Source organism: Nerophis ophidion, linkage group LG02 (genome assembly GCF_033978795.1).
Source record: "Nerophis ophidion isolate RoL-2023_Sa linkage group LG02, RoL_Noph_v1.0, whole genome shotgun sequence".
Taxonomy (NCBI): Eukaryota; Metazoa; Chordata; class Actinopteri; order Syngnathiformes; family Syngnathidae; genus Nerophis; species Nerophis ophidion.
The window spans coordinates 45,728,698-45,747,898 of NC_084612.1; the positions used below are offsets into that span (position 1 = coordinate 45,728,698).

At 38.9% G+C, this 19,201-nt stretch overlaps 1 protein-coding gene and 1 long non-coding RNA gene across 8 annotated transcripts in view; one reads left to right on the forward strand and one right to left on the reverse strand.

Annotated features, from left to right (window-relative positions):
• The window catches only part of LOC133541398 (CD82 antigen-like), a 76,590-nt gene that overhangs the window by 54,012 nt on the left and 3,377 nt on the right, over nt 1-19,201 (forward strand). For 6 of the 7 annotated variants that reach the window (XM_061884830.1, XM_061884823.1, XM_061884814.1 and 3 more), the window contains 5 exons: nt 660-781; nt 9,722-9,796; nt 12,355-12,453; nt 15,623-15,796; nt 15,880-15,963. In XM_061884830.1, coding sequence (XP_061740814.1) covers nt 660-781; nt 9,722-9,796; nt 12,355-12,453; nt 15,623-15,796; nt 15,880-15,963 — 554 coding nt within the window. The remainder of the gene's footprint in view (nt 1-659; nt 782-9,721; nt 9,797-12,354; nt 12,454-15,622; nt 15,797-15,879; nt 15,964-19,201) is intronic. The other variant, XM_061884806.1, reaches the window with a different exon arrangement.
• LOC133541432 (uncharacterized) lies at nt 8,670-14,245 on the reverse strand. The gene is made up of 3 exons (XR_009803875.1): nt 13,983-14,245; nt 9,921-9,998; nt 8,670-9,827 (listed from the first exon to the last, which is right to left on the reverse strand). It is a non-coding gene; the product is annotated as an uncharacterized LOC133541432 (long non-coding RNA).

A 19,201-nucleotide genomic window follows, 5' to 3' on the forward strand; every position in this document is an offset into this window, starting at 1 on the left:
ATCATCATTAGGGGCCTCTCTGGGCCCCCCTCCTTCATGGACCCCTAGATTCCGTCTCCTTTACCCCCCCCTTTTTGGCGCCCCTGCAAATACTGGTAGTTGAGAATAAACTTGATTGCATTACAAAAAGTTTCTCAAACAAATCAAATGTTCAAACATTGTACAAAGCGAAAACTGTAGACACGAGCATGGTCCAATTGTATTCCACAAGATGATGAAAGTCTCCTTCAACGCACTTTTGTTTTTTCCCTAACTTTATTATCTTTTTGATCCACTTCTTTCGGGACTCTGAAAGCACGTTCCTATCCCTCTATTCAAACGATTGAAACTCACAAAGGCAGCAATACATGATGCACAGAAAGATTCAGATCCAAGGATTAATATGCTTTGTACACAGAAAAATATATTTGTTCAGTTGGTTGAACCAATTGAACATTTCCATAAATAGAAATGTTCATAATAGAGGGGATCGTAAAGAGAAATTAAACTTTACATGTATATATGTCATAGTCAATTAGTGTTTCATTTCTATTTGCTTTTAGGATAGCCAACATAAATCCCAACAGTACTGTGGAAAACAATGAACAGCATTTTAATGCCGGCGCAGTTTGTGTCATGATTTGTATTTGCTCAGTTGTGTGCTTGTCTTTTCCTTGTAGACAACTCAATAGCTGTCAAGGCTGCCTGCTACATCTTGATTGGAGTCGGGGCTTTTTCCATGGTCATTGGCTTTCTTGGCTGCTTAGGAGCTATTTGTGAGAGCCAATGTCTGCTTGGCTTGGTTAGTATATCATTTCTATTTACAGTATACAAATTAGTTCATGATAATTTTTTTGTGATGATGAATCAAAAAACAAATTGTTCTGTTTGATTCGACAAGCAGTACCATACCGAAAGAAACAAGTACAGTTTCAATTTCAATTTCTATTTTTACATTCTGGTGTTGTAAAGAGCATGAAAAGTGTTTCAGTGTCTGTGTTTGTTAATTCCTTGTGGAGTGTCTTGAGAGTTTATAAAGACTTTAAATGCATTTACAAACCCCAAAACCAGTGAAGTTGGCACGTTGTGTAAATTGTAAATATAGACAAAATACAATGATTTTCAAATCCTTTTCAACCTTTATTCAATTGAATAAACTGAGGGTAGCTCATCAAACACCTATTTGGAACATGACACAGGTGAACAGGCTAATTGGGAACAGGTGGGTGCCATGATTGGGTATAAAAGCAGCTTCCATGGAATGCTCAGTCATTCACAAACAAGGATGGGGTGAGGGTCGCCACTTTGTCAACAAATGCATGAGCAACTTGTCAACAATTTAAAAACAACATTTCTCAACAAGCTTTGGTAAATAATTTAGGGATTTCACCATCTACGGTACGTAATATCTTCAAAAGGTTCAGAGAATCAGGAGAAATCACTGCACGTAAGGGGCAAGGCCGAAGAATTCGATCCCTCAGGCGGTACTGCATCAAAATGCGACATACATGTGTAAAGGATATCACCACATGGGCTCAGAAACGCTTCAGAAAACAGCTGTTAAATTTCAAATTAAAGCTCTACTATGCAAAGTGAAAGCCATTTATCAACAACACCCAAGCTCATCTAAGTTGAACTTATGCAAAGTGAAAATGTGTCCTGTGGTCTGACAAGTCCACATTTCAAATTGTTTTTGGAAATTGTGGATGTCATGTCCTGCGGAACAAAGAGGAAAAGAACCATCCAAATTGTTGTAGGCGCAAAGTTCAAAAGCCAGCATCTGTGATGGTATGGGGGTGTATTAGTTCCCAAAGTATGGGTAACTTACACATCTGTGAAGGCACCATTATTGCTGAAAGATACATACAGGTTCTGGAGCAACACATGTTGCCATTCAAGCAACGTTAACATGGACGCCCCTGCTTATTTCAGCAAGACAATGCCAAGCCACGTATTACAACAGCGTGGCTTCATAGTAAAAAAATATGGGTACTAGACTGGCCTGCCTGTAGTCCAGACCTGTCTCCCAATGAAAATGTGTGGCGCATTATTAAGCCTAAAATACCACAACAGAGACCCCGGATTGTTGAACAACTTCAGCTGTACATCAAGCAAAAATGGGAAATAATTCCACCTGAAAAGCTTCAAAAATTGGTCTCCTCAGCTCCCAAACGTTAACCGAGTGTTGTTAAAAGGAAAGGCAATGTAACACAGTGGTAAAAATGCCTGTGTGCCAACTTTTTTCGAATGTGTTGCTGCCAGTAAATTCCAAGTTAATGATTATTTGCCCAAAAAATATATATATTCAGTTTGAGCAATAAATAGCTTGTCTTTGCGGTATATTCAATTGATTATAAGTTGAAAAGGATTTGCAAGTCATTGTATTCTGTTTTTATTTACGAATTACACAACGTGCCAACTTCACTGGTTTTGGGTTTTGTACTATTAATGTAAATTTACTGCTACCACTACTTATTTGGTGAACTTCTTCACCTACCATTGGGGGTTTGGAACACAACCTTCACTATAATTGAGGGAACACTGTATTATTAATATATGAAAATAACTATTTGCAACATCCAATTTCTTGCAACTGGATCATTCCAGCACATCAATGCATTCATTGTCTCACAGAATCCACCTTCTCTGTGCTAAAAAATATTGGTTTTTTTAAATCATACAAAATTACATAGATGTGGAGTAAATTAACTGTCTCAATGGTCAAAGCCGGCAGTACAGGCAAAAAAACCGGACACTTCATCACTTTTGCACTTGTCATCAACTGTGTACCCTGTCTTAGGCCATGTCCACACAAACGCGGATACTTAAAAAAAAAAAAAAAAAATGGTTTAAAACGATGTGCAGCCACAGGACTGTAGTTTCAAACCATTCTCTGTATACATACAAAGGCATACAGCCACTGTCATTTTGTCCAATCAGAAGCCCGGAAAAGCACCCAAAGCTGACTTGGAGGCAATAGGCCTCTGTTGATTTAATATAGTCAATTGTGATATACTAAATCTACAATACACCTTTAAAGCCCCATTCAAGAACTTTCCGTTTTGGGTGATTTTGGCGGTGCCAGTGGACCAAAGCCGTAGTGTTTTGCTAGAAGCAAAACCACAATTCCCATGAGGACTAGCACATACAGAGAGATATTGACATGATGTCCACATTAATATTAGAACAGATTACAATTATTACTTATTTAGTGGCTATGCTGATAACAAATAGCAGGCACTATCAAGATATGATCTTGGATTGGTCTACAAACATGATGCTACTACCAAGACAGTTTTGGGGCCGATGCAGGTCCAAACAATGAAAGACCGGTGGGAGATGGAGGAGAGTGAAACTGCGAACTATCAACGCAAATTTCCGATAGATAAAATTAGCATTATCATTTTGATTTGAGCATCGAAGGAACAGAGCAAAGGTAGCATCCGCCAAAATCCCTACTCATCATAGAGCGAGTGAAAACCGGGGCAATGTTAATTCTTGATTGTCCTTTTTATGCCGGTAACCTCCATTTTTCTTGTTTTGTCTCCTCAGACAAAACCTTTCGATTCTTTGGTTGTTATGCACTAATTGGGAAAAGGGCAGTGACGTATGGCGTAAAGCAAGTCAGCACAATTGTAGTTTTCGAGTGGCAGGGTTCATCCTCCTCAAAGTTGCTAAGAACTGGTAAAAGCTATACAGACCCCTCAGGCCGTGGCAGGGGTCTGTATAGTTGTAAGTCGATGCTTCATCTCAAAAGTTATGGAAATATTTTATGAAGGTTAATAAGTGACTTAGTGCTGCTTTAAATTCAACCCACATTGTACACAGAACCTGGGAAACATTATTAATGTCTTGTTAAGTGCCTAGTATATGGCGTATACTGCTGTAAAACCCAACACTTGTGGAATTATAATGCATATAATCATCAATATTGTTGTGGCCTCAACAAAAAAAAATAAGAATCCAAATGCAAATCAGTAAAAAAAATCTCTATTTAATAACCAATAATCATAGGAGGAAATAAATCAGTAGTAACGAAAGATCAGCTACAAGAAAACCGGGTCAAAAGTCTGTCCTCCACCTGAGGAAATACAAAAAACAGGAACTACAAAGGATTCAGGGCAAAGGTCAGAGTAAGTGAGCTCGGGGCTAGATTCTACCGCAGGAGATTCAGGGTTTAAGTCTGGTAGTTGATTAGCAACAGGTGGGCTCAGATGACTGGCAGTACACCTGGAACTAATGGCAGGGTTGCAGACTTACAGACACAAGACGGGAGCGGAGGAGGAAAAAAAACATGAAAACCGCCCTCATGACGAATATAGTGATATTATATATGTGCAATTAAGTGTACATTATCCTTAACATCAGCAGACACTCACAAAGAACCCAGGTAATCATGATTTTCTTTTTCTTTTGTTTTTTTATAATGCGCCCATTCTACTTCTTCGCAAATGTAACCAACAAACATACAGTAAGTAATCAACTTTATGATCTGTTGTTAAACAAGGGTTAAAACTAGGGCTGTCCAATGATTAAAATATTTAATCGCAGTTAATCGCATTTTGTTCATAGTTAACTCAAAATTATCGCCATTAATCGCAGATAGGTATAATTTTTCAAAATTAATAAGTTGACCCAAGACCGGGGTGGCAAAGTTTTTGCCTCAGAGGCCACATTGGCTTTGGAAATTTGACAGACGAGCCCGGCAAACACATGATGCATTTCAAAGCATATCATATCTGTTGAAACTAAGAGTAGGCTTCTCAAACATAGGCTATTCTAATCATAATACATCAGTTTTTCAACAATACCATATCGGAACATCAAAAAACTAAAAAATGGTATTAAAGGGTTAACACTTACATTCTCTTTGAGGGGCAGCAGTGTTGTTGATCACCCTTTTTTGCCTACTGCCGAAGTCTAGTGGTGTTTTGTTGTGGCAATTCTCAAAAAAGAGCTTTGTTCAATTAAGTTTTGATATTTGGCGAGTCAGATTATAGGGACCAATGTAGCCCACCCCTGCCGTAGACAGATCATTTTGGGGGGGTGGCTTCATATTACATGAAAATGTTTTAACCTTCTCTATTAATTATTCAAATGTATTATTCAGCCTGCTAATCATTCTGTAAATGAGCACTCGACCAGAACATGTTATAAAATAATTTACACAATATTTCAACCAGTCAGATCCCACCATTCCCATATTCCTAAAGTGGATGAACTAGCATTTCTTTAGATGCAAATATCACATAATAACATTACAAAACATATTTGACAGAACATGATCGTAATGTAAGACATTTTTATTTTTTCAATGTCAAGGTTTCCCCTAAATTGCCAAAATACCTGTGGCGGTAGGGGCGTGGTTAGGGGTGTGGTCTATTTGATATCCTTGCATGATTTGCTATGATGCATATATTCTTTAAAAATGCAAACAAATGTGAATATGCATTTAAAACAAATCTGGTATTTTTAAATATAGTATTAACATATATTTTTCTTAAATATCGTTTTTTTCTATTTTTAAAAAATGTAATCTTCTTTTTAGGAGACATTCCTCCAAACCATTCAGTCACGTTTTCTGTAGTAAAAACAACTGGCAATAAATCTAGCCTCTATTTCTTATGTTATTGACTGTTAAGAAAATGTGTGCCGTTATTGAAATTTATAGTAATGCGTTATTATTGGGTTAACTTTGACAGCCCTAGTTAAAACATGAACAAATGTTGTACCTTTTTGATGACGCTGTAGCGGTAAAGTCCTAAACTAATACTGCTACTGGATGCCAAATATAAATGAAGCTAGTTTAGACGTGTGCGGCCGGCTAATAATCAATGTTCAGAATTATATCCATGTTTAACAAAAATATTTATTATCATAGAGTCACATAAATAAAACTCCCTTTGTAATAAGAACAGAAAATAAACGGGAGCAAAAAAATAATAGCGAAAACAATAATAGTCAAAAACTGTTGCGCCTCCAATCAGCAACACCTGAGCGAGATCCCAGCCACTCCCCCAAGTAGACTTGCACCTGGCCTTGAGCCAACCCCTTGACAGAGTATATGGCCCTTACACACCAACCCCTATTGCTACTGGCGTGAAGAACAGAGCGTGCCTGCCCAATGACGTTATAACTGTAAAATGATCGAGGGCGAGTTCTTTGTTTCTTATGTGGGTTTATTGTTAGGCAGTAGGGCTGGGCAATATATCGATATACGATATAAATTGCGGGTTTGTTTCTTTGCGATATAGAAAATGACTATGTCGTAATATTCGAGTAGACGTTCTCACGCAGTTGTTTTTAGCTGCGGGCATTACACTACAGGCTCTCCTCGCTCTTTCCTGTGTCGCCTTCACAGACAAGCAGGCGCACATTCTTACATACGTCACATACTGTCACGTCATACGTCACATAAGTACACGCCCTCGCCTAGCAGGGATGTAGCGGCGTGGCTTACGTTAGCTGTGATATTAGCGGGTTGTTGCGAGAGAAAGAAGGTGCGAATCTCGTAACAAATGAAAGAAGAATTAATTCCCAAGAAAAACATCTCCCATTGTCTGCCGGTGGTTCGGCTTCAAGCGAGAATATGTCGAACAGACAACTTTAATTTGTCAAGTGTAGGGCACAAGCGTTGCTACCAAAGGTAGCATTACTGCTAATATGTAGCATCATTTGAAAAGTCACCTGCTAATAACTTTAATAAATACAGTTTTGGTAAATTCACTTAGTTGTGATTTCCTTCTCTGCATGAAAGTTTAAAAGTAGCATATATTAGGGCAATATGAACAAGAATGTTTTAATGTAAACACATAGAATCACCATACTGCTGTGATTATATGCATCCGGTGCTCATTTAATGCTAAGGCAAAATACCGAGAAATATATCGTATATCGCGATATGGTCCAAAAATATCGCGGTATTAAAAAAAGGCAATATCGCCCAGCCCTATTAGGAAGTTTCATTAACATCCTCCCAGCGCGGTAACAACACACAACAACAGCAGTCACGTTTTCATCTACTGTAAAGCAGTTCGTCTGAAGTAAACAGCAATGTTGTGACACTCTTAAACGGGACAGAACTACTGTACAAGCAGAGGTGGGTAGAGTAGCCAGATATTGTACTCAAGTAAGAGTACTGTTACTTTAGAGATGTATTACTCAAGTAAAAGTAAGGAGTTCTCACCCAAATATTTACTTGAGTAAAAGTAAAAAGTATGTTGTAAAAAAAAAATACTCAAGTACTGAGTAACTGATGAGTAACCTGTTCGTTTAACGATGACGGCAACAAATAATGCACAAAAACATAAAAATAGCAATGAACAAATTCAGAGCCAGGAATATCTCAAGCAACTAAAACAATAATATACATCAAATAATATTTGGTTTTACACTGTATTGAAACAAATTTTGAAAATTAATTTTACCTTTGCAACCTCATTATACTATTGGCTAAGTTTTGTATTCATAAATGTAAGTTTCTCAATACCCGACCTGTTTTTTGTGCCATTAAAAAAGATTTAGAACTCTACATTAAAGCACTCTACCTCTAACAAGCAAAAATCTGTGAAAACGATAATGCTGTGTTCCAAAATAAAGTTATTTACTGAGATTCAGTGAGCCTATGGCTTTGCACTTTGTTTATATATATATATATATATATATATATATATATATATATATATATATATATATATATATATATATATATTTCGCATTCTATTTTAGTTACTTTGAATTTATAACCCCCTGGCGCTGTTTTGTAAGGTTTTTATACTATTTTGTACTGTTTTTGTACTTTGATTATTATTTTCAACTGTTTGTAAATCTTGAAATTTATAAAGAAAGGTTTATAAAAAAAAAAAAGTGTGCAGTTAATCATGTGACCGCCTGGTTCTGTTTGATTGGTAAAACGGAGTCAAACGTCACCAGTGACTGCATTTGATTGGTGAAACGGAATCAAACATCACCAATGACTGCATTTGATTGGTGAAACGAAGGCATGTGATAGATTTTACTTTGAAGGTCTGTCTGACAAAACAAAACAAACAAAGCGTGCTATAACAGATCGATAAAAATCAGTACCGAGTAGCGAGCTGAATGTAGATAAATGGAGCGAAGTAAAAGTAGCTTCTTCTAGAGAAGTTTCTTCTCTATACATATACTCACGTAAAATTAAAAGAATGTTGCATTAAAACTACTCTTAGAAGTACAATTTATCACACAAGTTACTCAAGTAGATGTAACGGAGTAAATGTATCGCGTTACTACCCACCTCTGTGTACATGCATATGTGATAATAACATCTACGGCTTTTAGAGAGTGCAGTGCACAACTGCGCACACAACAGGGAGACAAAGCAGAAGACCGAGGAAGATGCAGCCAAGGTGACGCCATGCTAGGGCGAGATGAAAGATTCCTGACTCTTGTGCATTTCATTAAAGCACTTTTGTGCGTGCCAGACAGCAATGCATCATCAGAGAGGGTAGGGTGTTCAGCATGGTTAGAAAAATAGTGACAGAGAATAGAACAAGGATGGACGATTCAACCCTTAACTCAACAATGAGTAGATGAGTGTTATGTGTGTGTACAGTATATGTGTAAATAAATGAACACTGAAATTCAAGTATTTCTCTTATTTTCATATATAAGAAAAAAAAAAATATATATATATATATATATAGCTAGAATTCACTGAAAGTCAAGTATTTGACCACATATCCCCAACCTCCCGAAATCTGAGGTCTCAAGGTTGGACAAGTATGCGATGGACCCCGTGCTGTTTTTCTTGGGAATTAATTCTTCCTTCATTTGTTACCGGATTCGCGCCTTCTTTCTCTCGTATTACCTCTCGCACTGCACCGTTAGCACCACAGCTAATGATACCGGTGTCGCAACCTCTCTGCTCGGCGAGAGCGTGTCATGTGCAACGTCATGTTGCACACGCGACAGTATGAGACGTGTGTAAGAAGGTGTGCTCGTTTTATGTCTCTGTAAGAAGGTGAGAAGAAAAAGAGTGAGAAACGCCTGTAGTGTAAAGCTTGCAGCTAAAAGCAACTGCGTGAGAACGTATCCTCCAATATCACAATATAGTCATTTTCTATATCGCACAGAGACAAACCCACGATATATCGAATATATCGATATATCACCCAGCCCTACTTTGAAGTATTTTTTTCCTCATTTCGTCATAGACAAGCCACAAATTTAAAAAATTTTTCGGGTGTTATTGGAGACCGTATTAGTGTTTCAACACTCTTGAATTTTGTCGCTCTGCAGTGTGGCCGACAAGCAGCGAGTGCTGCTCGAACTTTCCACTATCCCAAAGCACTCAAAAGCGGTCACACCCAGCTGGCACTACACCTCCTTGAAAGACTAGTAATCACCACAGCCTTCTTGATATTTCCAAATTGCACTTTTGCAGATCTTTGTTTGAGGGTTTATCTCGGATATATTAAAGCACGTCCACATCACGGACATGTTCTTTCCACTTTAGACAATTAGGTGCTTCTTTCTAATGTCATCACAACATCCTGTTTCGACAGTGCTGTTTCAGTTATTAAAATCCAAAATTTCAGTACATCCCTAGTACATACAATGATTATAAACATAGGGTCAATGAACTTAATTTTTGTAGTTTGCCACAGTGTCCATAAGAATTTAAACTGTAGGTTGATTACTATTATGTATTATAGTTGTGTTTTATGTTCTTATTTTACATTCATTTCTCTCTTTGTTTTAGTACTTTGCCTGCCTCTTGTTGATCTTAATTGCTGAGATTGTAGCTGGCTCCCTCGTCTACTTCTACAAGGGTGTGGTAAGCAATTTTGATTACTTGGTGTTCACACCTGTCAGAGAAACAACAAATTCCATTAGAAAAAGCTTTTATTAATGCTAGTTATGTTTGTTTTTATTTGTTAAATAATTCAATCATTTCTTACCTTCATGCTGTGTTCGAGCCCGACTGCATCCCTGAGAGAACGACCCGCATCACCACCATGCCACGTAACCGTCACATACTGAATATAAAAAATAACGCGTTAGACTACTCAATACCGCCGAAAATTACAAAGTAACGCATTAGTTCCAACACTGACAGTAACGTATTGTCTATTCTTGTTATATTATTTTCGCTAAATTTGTATTAGTCTATTTGATTATCCACTGTTTGTAGCTGGTTGCTTTGTCGTAACATGGTTCTATCTACACTTCTGTAAAAATATATTTAACACATATTCTCCTTTTGTTTGGCTACTTTACATTAGTTTACAAATTTAGGGTGTTGATCCCACTGTAGGATATTGTCACGGTATTAAGGCCACTGTACAGTATCATTGTAATATTGTTAGGACAATAAAGGCTTGGTAAAAATGCTTTAGTGTGTAAAACGAAGTGGCAGGAAGGTTTAGGATAAACACACTGACTGTAATTGAACACAAAAATACTGCTGAAATGTTTTAATCATATTTAGTACTACAAATAAGTATTTTTTTAAGTGCAAAGAATAGTGCAGAAACACAGTGGTTCAAGTAACGTTAGTTAAGTGTCTTTAATCTGACAATGTAAACATCCAGTTCAACAAGTGTAAAACAATAATGTTAAATTTAATGTCTTTCAACATTTAATTTCCTGGGAAGCACCATTCTCTGCAGTGGACATTTTTGTATTCATTAGGCTAATGCTGACACTTAAAGGTTAACAGACTATGTAACTTTTGATAATACAAATACCTCAGATCAGTGGTTCTCAAATGGGGGTACGCGTACCCCTTGGGGTACTCGAAGGTATGCCAAGGGGTACGTGAGATTTTTTTTTAAATATTCTAAAAGTAGCAACAATTCCAAAATCCTTTATAAATATATTTATTGAATAATACTTCAACAAAATATGAATGTAAGTTCAGAAACTGTGAAAAAAAAATGCAACAATGCAATATTCAGTGTTGACAGTTGTTGTTTTTTTGTGGACATGTTCCATAAATATTGATGTTAAAGATGTCTTTTTTTGTGAACAAATGTTTGGAATTAAGTTCCTGAATCCTGATGGATCTCTCTTACAATCCCCAAAGAGGGCACTTTAAGTTGATGATTACTTCTATGTGAGAAATCTTTATTTATAATTGAATCACTTGATTATTTTTCAACAGGATTTTAGTTATTTTTATATATTTTTTTCCAAATAGTTCAAGAAAGACCACTACAAATGAGCAATAGTTTGCACTGTTATACAATTGAATAAATCAGAAACTGATGACATAGTGCTGTATTTTACTTCTTTATCTCTTTTTTTTTCAACCAAAAATACTTTGCTCTGATTAGGGGGTACTTGAATTAAAAACATTTTCACAGGGGGTACATCACTGAAAAAAGATTGAGAACCACTGCCTCAGATTGATGTTTGGTCTCAATTGGTTTCACATCAAATATATTTTCCAGGTCTTGTTCTTTGAGTCTTTAGCAATTTCAGGTATCATTTCGTGGGTATTGGGCACAGGCCTCAGCTGATGCCAGGTCTTCTGAACTGCACCAGAAGGCATTGGCACTCTGCGTGGGACATTGTCTGCTCTGATCCACAGCTACACATGACTTTACTGTAGGTCCAGACTTTCATCAGTGCTTTGCCCCTCCCTTCTTGTTCCATATGTGGTCTATGAAGGGAGTTGCAATTAGTCCAGCCTTAAAATAAAACCTCAGATTTTTTTACTAAAAAATTGATACATGATTTTTTTCGTTTTTTCTTTTTTTTTTAAAGAAACCAGTAAATTCAAATGACTGAGATAATCAAAAACACGTTTCACTTTTATTTGATCAAAAACACTGTATCCTACTTTTATCAAAATAATTTTTCTTTTATATATATAATTGTTTTATTTTTAGACCAGATATACAGTACATAGTACTTTTTATGAAATATTTTATATATAACTAAATTCAAAAAGTTACGTCTGGTAGGCAGTACTTACGTCTTGAATAAAATACTTTTGTAAACAAAAATTTAGCTTTCTACATTGCATGCAAATAAACGCAGACATTGAAATCAATAAAGTGAAAAATCTTTGTTCTGACAACTCAGTACTCTCACACTCACTTTCTTCATTCCCATAGTTGGAAAAACAAAGTTCTGTCTATCTCTCGCTGTAAGATAATGCTAGTGAGTAATGTTTTGGGCAGATCTTATGAGGTTCACTGAGGCATTTATTATGACAACTAGAATTGGGTATGCTGGTAACCCAAATCTCTGCTTGCAATCTTAGAGGTACGGTTAGGGTAATATCATATTGAACATTTTTTTCGACATTTAATTCAGCAGCTTTACTACATGTTGTGCCATCAATAAAGTTTAGGAATCATTTTACAACCTGTTTTTTTTTTCCAGGTAAATGAAAAACTGTCTAAGATTGTGTCCAATGTTTTGGACAACTATCCCGAAAACAACTCTACCGCAAAGCAGCCTTTGGACTTTATCCAGCGGAATGTAAGTGGTCATATTGCACATTCCCCATGTTCTTGCCTGCGTTAGTCTCTATTACTATCATACAAAACACAAAGCAAACAATCTTTACCTTTTGCATGCTCTCTTTATTTCACTGAAGACACCAAGGCATACCTGTTAACCTGTTTTTAGCGGTAAATCATCAATTTTTTTGTCCTTTTTGGCGTCTTTCAGTTATTGCTTTCTTTTTGCCTTCACTGAAAAAAAAAGTCCTCACTTGTACTCCTACAACTTCTGCAAAACTCAGTTTCGGCAACACTCAGGGTTGGGCTTGTGACGATTTAGGAAGCCTTACATTAACCCTTCTAATCAATATGTGTCAGTAGTTAGTGACACCGTCTTGTATTACAATCAACTTGGGTTTGAGCCCTGGTTATGGCATTTATTTGTTGGGCAAGGTAAAGTTAGTTTGATGTTTGTACTAGAAAAGTTGCACTTTTAAATAATAATTTTGATGTTTGTTCTAGAAAAGTTGCACTTTCAAATAAAAGCAGTTCTGCTAAAAATCATTTGACAGGATGATTAAAATAATAGTACCAATACCTCCTGCTACACCGCTGAGACAATCAAAAGGTTGCACTCACTGACCAGTATAAAAAACATGCCTACCAGGGACAGAACTAAATTCTCCTTCCTCTACTTAGCATATTGCAGTGGTTCTCAAATGGGGGTATGCGTACCCCTGGGGGTACTTGAAGGTATGCCAAGGGGTACGTGAGATTTTTTGAAAATATTCAAAAAATAGCAACAATTCAAAAATCCTTTACAAATATATTTATTGAATAATCAACAAAATATGAATGTAAGTTCATAAACTGTGAAAAGAAATGCAACAATGCAATATTCAGTGTTGACAGCTAGATTTTTTTGTGGACATGTTCCATAAATATTGATGTTAAAGATTTTTTTTTTTGTGAAGAAATGTTTAGAATTAAGTTCATGAATCCAGATGGATCTCTATTACAATCCCTAAAAATGGCACTTTAAGTTGATGATTGCTTCAATGTGTAAAAATGTTTATTTATGATTGAATAACTTATTTTTCAACAAGTTTTTAGTTATTTTTTTATCTTTTTGTCCAACTAATTCAAGAAAGACCACTTCAAATGAGCAATATTTTGCACTGTTATACAATTTAATAAATCAGAAACTGATGACATAGTGCTGTATTTTGGGGCGGTATAGCTCGGTTGGTAAAGTGGCCGTGTCAGCAACTTGAGAGTTGTAGGTTCGATCCCTGCTTCCGCCATCGTAGTCACTGCCGTTGTGTCCTTGGGCAAGACACTTTACCCACCTGCTCCCACTGCCACCCACACTGGTTTAAATGTAACTTAGATATTGGGTTTCACAGTGTAAAGTGCTTTGAGTCACTAGAGAAAAAGCGCTATATAAATATAATTCACTTCGCACTTTAGTTATTTTACTTCTTTATCTCTTTTTTTCAACCCAAAATGCTTTGCTCTGATTAGGGGGTACTTGAAATAAAAAAATGTTCACAGGGGGTACATCACCAAAAAAAGGTTGAGAACCACTGGCATATTGCAAGCATTGAACCGATGTCTCCACTGGGTGCATTCTTGTCCTGGCCACCCTCAGTCTGGGTCCTCGCTCTAGTCCTTCCCTCGCTTTCCAGGAGGTTTCCAAAGCATATGTCTCAAGTGCATGGCCCCTGCAGACTCCCAACACCTTGTGCTTCCTGTGGTCACTAAATCACTCTTTGTGTCCAGTCATTCCCTTATGCCTCCCGCGCGTGGCGTGTTCCTGCTGTCTTGGTCACCTTTTTCTTCTTCTTCTTATTTACAGTTTTACGACAGTTGACATCCATATATGTTGCATTACTGCCATCTTCAGTTTCATTTTACAATTGCATTACAGTCTCTCCTTGAGTCCGGTATTATTAAAAAACTCCCATATTATTGTCCTTCCATTTCAGCATCCGCAAAATGTTTAAGGCTCTTCGGCGTCCCATTAACAGGTTGCAATACTCTAAGTTTTACCATCATGGTCAGCCTTTCTATGTTATATAGTTATATAGTAAATTTCATAATAATAGGTTCTAATGTTTCTAATACTCTAAAATGTTCACACATTCCTGTAGGGTTTTTTCCAATTAAAAACAGTTTGTCATTCAAATAACTATGACCAATACTAATTTTTCCCATTATTACTTGGTGTTTCCTTTACGTTCCCTCTCCATCTTGGAACCTGGACCTGGTTCTGAACAAAAAATAAATGTATTTTTCATCGCTTTCCCACATTCTTGACTCAGTAGTCATAAGAACTGAAACAAAATTACTACATTTTATCTTCTTGCATCCACTTTCTTCAGGCCATTCTAGTGTAATTACTATTACAAACATTTCAGCTACGAACACACTAATATGATCTGATGTTCTTTTGCGACACTCAAACTGGAGAGCTTATTATTTTTGGATCGATCCGAAAAATCGGATTCTAGTGATTATACTCTTTTTCAACCGGTTATAAAACTAACCAACCATATCTGCATTTATCTTTCTTTGTTTAAAGGCCTACTGAAACCCACTACTACCGACCACGCAGTCAGATAGTTTATATATCAATGATGAAATATTAACATTGCAACACATGCCAATACGGCCTTTTTAGTTTACTAAATTGCAATTTTAAATTTCCCGCGAAGTGTCCTGTTGAAAACGTTGCGGAGTGATGACGTGTACGCGTGATGTCACGGACTGTTAGGAAATATTAGCGCTGCGCACACAGACAGCTAAAAGTCGTCTGCTTTAACCGCATAAGAACAGGATGGAAAGTGCCGTGGAACTACTTCCAATGCAATATGCCATGGAATTACAATGATAACACTTTTGTGCAAATAAAAATGCAAGATACGATGCATACGACCGTCGTTCCATTACTTTTCGTTTACGTGCCAGTGACAAAGAGAAGCACCAAATCCGAATTTGTGACAGGCTGTCACAAATAACTAAACATACGGGAAACAATGCTATTTTTTTTTTAAAAGATTGACTTAATGCTAAAATGCCGTGAGGAAAACGTGTTGTGCCGTTTTCGGGGCTAACAATACTGAAAAAAGCTGGTATCGGTGTAATTTTGGGGTGTTGGTATCAAATTAACAATACTTTTGACAACCTTACTACTGTCCTTGCAGATGGAATGCTGTGGCTGGAATGGTCCTATGGACTGGAATGGAAACATGGTGATCATCAACAGCTCTCAGCTCCTGTTTCCTTGCTCGTGCCAAAACGTGTCCATTGCAACCGGAAACGTTTCTAAGAATGGATTCTGTGAAGCTCAGACACCTGACTGGCCTGTATATGACACGGTAACATTATATTCATTTTTTAAAAAACAAACAAAAAGGCTTTTGGTGTTGATAGTAAAGTCATCTCCTGGTCTACTCATCAGGGTTGTTCTGCTAGAGTGGAAAGCTTGTTTCTCACCAACATTGGAGTTGTCCTGAGTATTTGCATCGGAATCACATTTATTGAGGTATACATGATCACTTACACATCTGGATTCGGTTATTTATTATTTTTTATGTGTTTGAAAAAAAAACATTAAAATACAGCCATGTGTAAAGATACCACAATTCCGTTTTAATTGATATGTTTTAAATAGGCTTATTTTGTGTATGACCATTCAGTTTGCCACAGATTAGGTGATACAACCTGTTCTGGCTTGTACTTTCCATTCAGTTACATAGTGACATCATACTATTGTGATGCAGTGTAACACAGTGACATACTGTAACAATCAGAATAATTTAACAAAGAAGATTAACACAAATAATGTAAATGAAAATAAAGCATGGGGGCGTTGTAACGGCCTTTTCAGTCGCAAAATAAAACAGCAAAATAGAATTTAAAGATACATTAATTAAAACTGGGTAGAAAAAAAAGTTAAAGTACCAATGATTGTCATACATACACTCGGTGTGGTGAAATGTGTCCTCTGCATTTGACCCATCCCCTTGTTCACCCCCTGGGAGGTGAGGGGAGCAGTGGGCTGCAGCAGTGCCGCGCCCGGGAATCATTTTTGGTGATTTTTAACCCCCAATTCCAACCCTTGATGCTGAGTGCCAAGCAGGGAGGAAATGGGTCCAATTTTTATAGTCCAATTTTGGTATGACTCGGCCGGAGTTTGAACTCACAACCTACCGATCTCAGGGCGGACACTTTAGCCACTAGGCCACTGAGTTGGTATAAAAGTTTTTGGAACACAAAGGGGCACGGTGAGATTTGACCCTCATGTTTGCTATAGCAGCTTACAATGGAGAACAACTGAAAGCGGATGGGGTAACGACAAGGCTTCGTCGACTCATAAGCCAGGTACAGCTCCCCAGCAGCAGAAGGCTAAGTTAAATGTCGCTAGTGCTTCTGATTGCTCTCCTATCAAACTCATTGCCATTTGAGCTGATCTGTGTACTGTACACCCTTTGCCTTGGTTATTGCTCTTCCACAGCCATACTTACAGTATATGCCAAGCTTCTGGCAACTGGGCTACAAATGTGACATTTTTACCACTGTGCCGTTTATTCTTAAAAAAACAAAGGAGAAATCGGGTTGTTTGGAGCTTTTTTCTGTCTGACATAGTAACTTGGTGTGGCTGTCAAGTCCACGAGGTATGTGCTATCTTAGCAGTGGTGCTAGCTCACTGTTTCTGAAGGGTCCTTTAACAGTTCTGTTGTCTTGTTCTCCATCCATCCATCCATCTTCTTCCGCTTATTTGAGGTCGGGTCGCGGGGGCAGCACTCTAAGCAGGGAAGCCCAGACTTCCCTCTCCCCAGCCACTCGGTTTAGCTCCTCCCAGGGATCCCGAGGCGTTCCCAGGCCAGCCGGGAGACAGTCTTCCCAACGTGTCTTGGGTCTTCCCCGTGGCCTCCTACCGGTCGGACGTGCCCTCCGGACCAGATGCCCGAACCACTTCATCTGGCTCCTCTCAATGTGGACAAGCAGCGGCTATAGTTTGAGCTCCACCCGGAAAACAGCGCTTCTCACACTATCTCTAAGGGCCGCTTGTACCCGTGATCTTGTCCTTTCGGTCATAACCCAAAGCTCATGACCATAGGTGAGGATGGGAACATAGATCGACCGGTAAATTAATAGCTTTGACGTCCAGCTCAGCTCCTTCGTCACCACAACGGATTGACACAGCGTCTGAATTACTGAAGACGTCGCACCGATCCGCCTGTCGATCTCACGATCCACTCTTCCCTCACTCGTGAACAAAACGCAGAGGTACTTGAACTCCTCCACTTGGGGCAAGATCTCCCCCACCCGGAGATGGCACTCCACCCTTTTACGGGCAAGAACCATGGACTCGGACTTGGAGCTGCTGATTCCCATCCCAGTTGCTTCACACCGATCCAGTGAGAGCTGAAGATCTTGGCCAGATGAAGCCATCATGACCACATCATCTGCAAAAAGCAGAGACCTAATTTTGCAGCCACCGAACCAGATACCCTCAACGCCCTGACTGCGCCTAGAAATTCTGTCCATAGAAGTTATAAACAGAATTGGTGACAAATGGCAGCCTTGGCGGAGTTCAAACCTCACTGGAAATGGGTCCGACTTACTGCCTGCTATGGGGACCAAGCTCTGACACTGATTATACAGGGAGCTGACCACCACAATCAAAAAGTCTGTTACCCCATACTCTCTAAGCACTCCCCACAGGACTTCCCAGGGTACACAGGCCAATGCCTTTTCTAAGTCCACAAACCACATGTAGACTGGTTAGGCGAACTCCCATGCACCCTGCCGAGAGTATAGAGCTGGTCCACAGTTCCACGACCAGGACGAAAACCACAATTTTCCTCCTGAATCCGAGGTTCGACTATCCGGAAAAGCTTCCTCTCCAGTACACATGAATTGACCTTTTTGGGAAGGCTGAGGAGTGTATTCCCACGATAGTTGGCACACACCCACTGGTTCCCCTTCTTAAAGAGACGAACCACCACCCCGGTCTGCCAATCCAGAGGTAGTGCCCCCGATTTCCACGCGATGCTGCAGAGTCTTGTCAACCAAGACAACCCCACAGCATCCAGAGCCTTAAGGAACTCCGGACAGGTCTCATCCACCCCCGGGGCCTTGCCACCGAGGAGCTTTTTAACTACCTCGGTAACCTCAGCCCCAGAAATAGGAGAGCCCACCACAGATTCCCTAGGCACTGCTTCCTCATAGGAAGACGTGATGGTAGGATTGAGGAGGTATTGGAAGTATTCCGTCCACCGATCCACAACATCCGCTGTCGAGGTCAGCAGCACACCATCCCCACCATGCCCAGTGTTGAAATTGCAGTTGCTTCCCTTACTGAGGCGGCAGATGGTGGTCCAGAATCGCTTCGAAGCCGTCTGGAAATCGTTTTCCATGACTTCCCCGAACTACTCCCATGTCTGAGTTTTTGCCTCCGTGACCGCTGAAGCTGCACACCGCTTGGCCTGTCGGTACCTGTCTGCTGCCTCTGGATTCCTATGATCCAAAAGAACCCGATAGGACTCTTTCTTCAGCTTGATGGCATCCTTCACCCCACCAGCAGGTTCTAGATATACCGCCACGACAGGCACCAACCACCTTGCGGCCAAAGTTCCAATCGGCCGCCTCAACAATAGAGGTACGGAACATCTTCCAGTCGGACTCAATGTCCAGCACCTCCCTCGTGACATGTTCAAAGTTATTCCGAAGGCGGGAATTGAAACTCTCTGACAGGAGAATCTGCTAGGCATTCC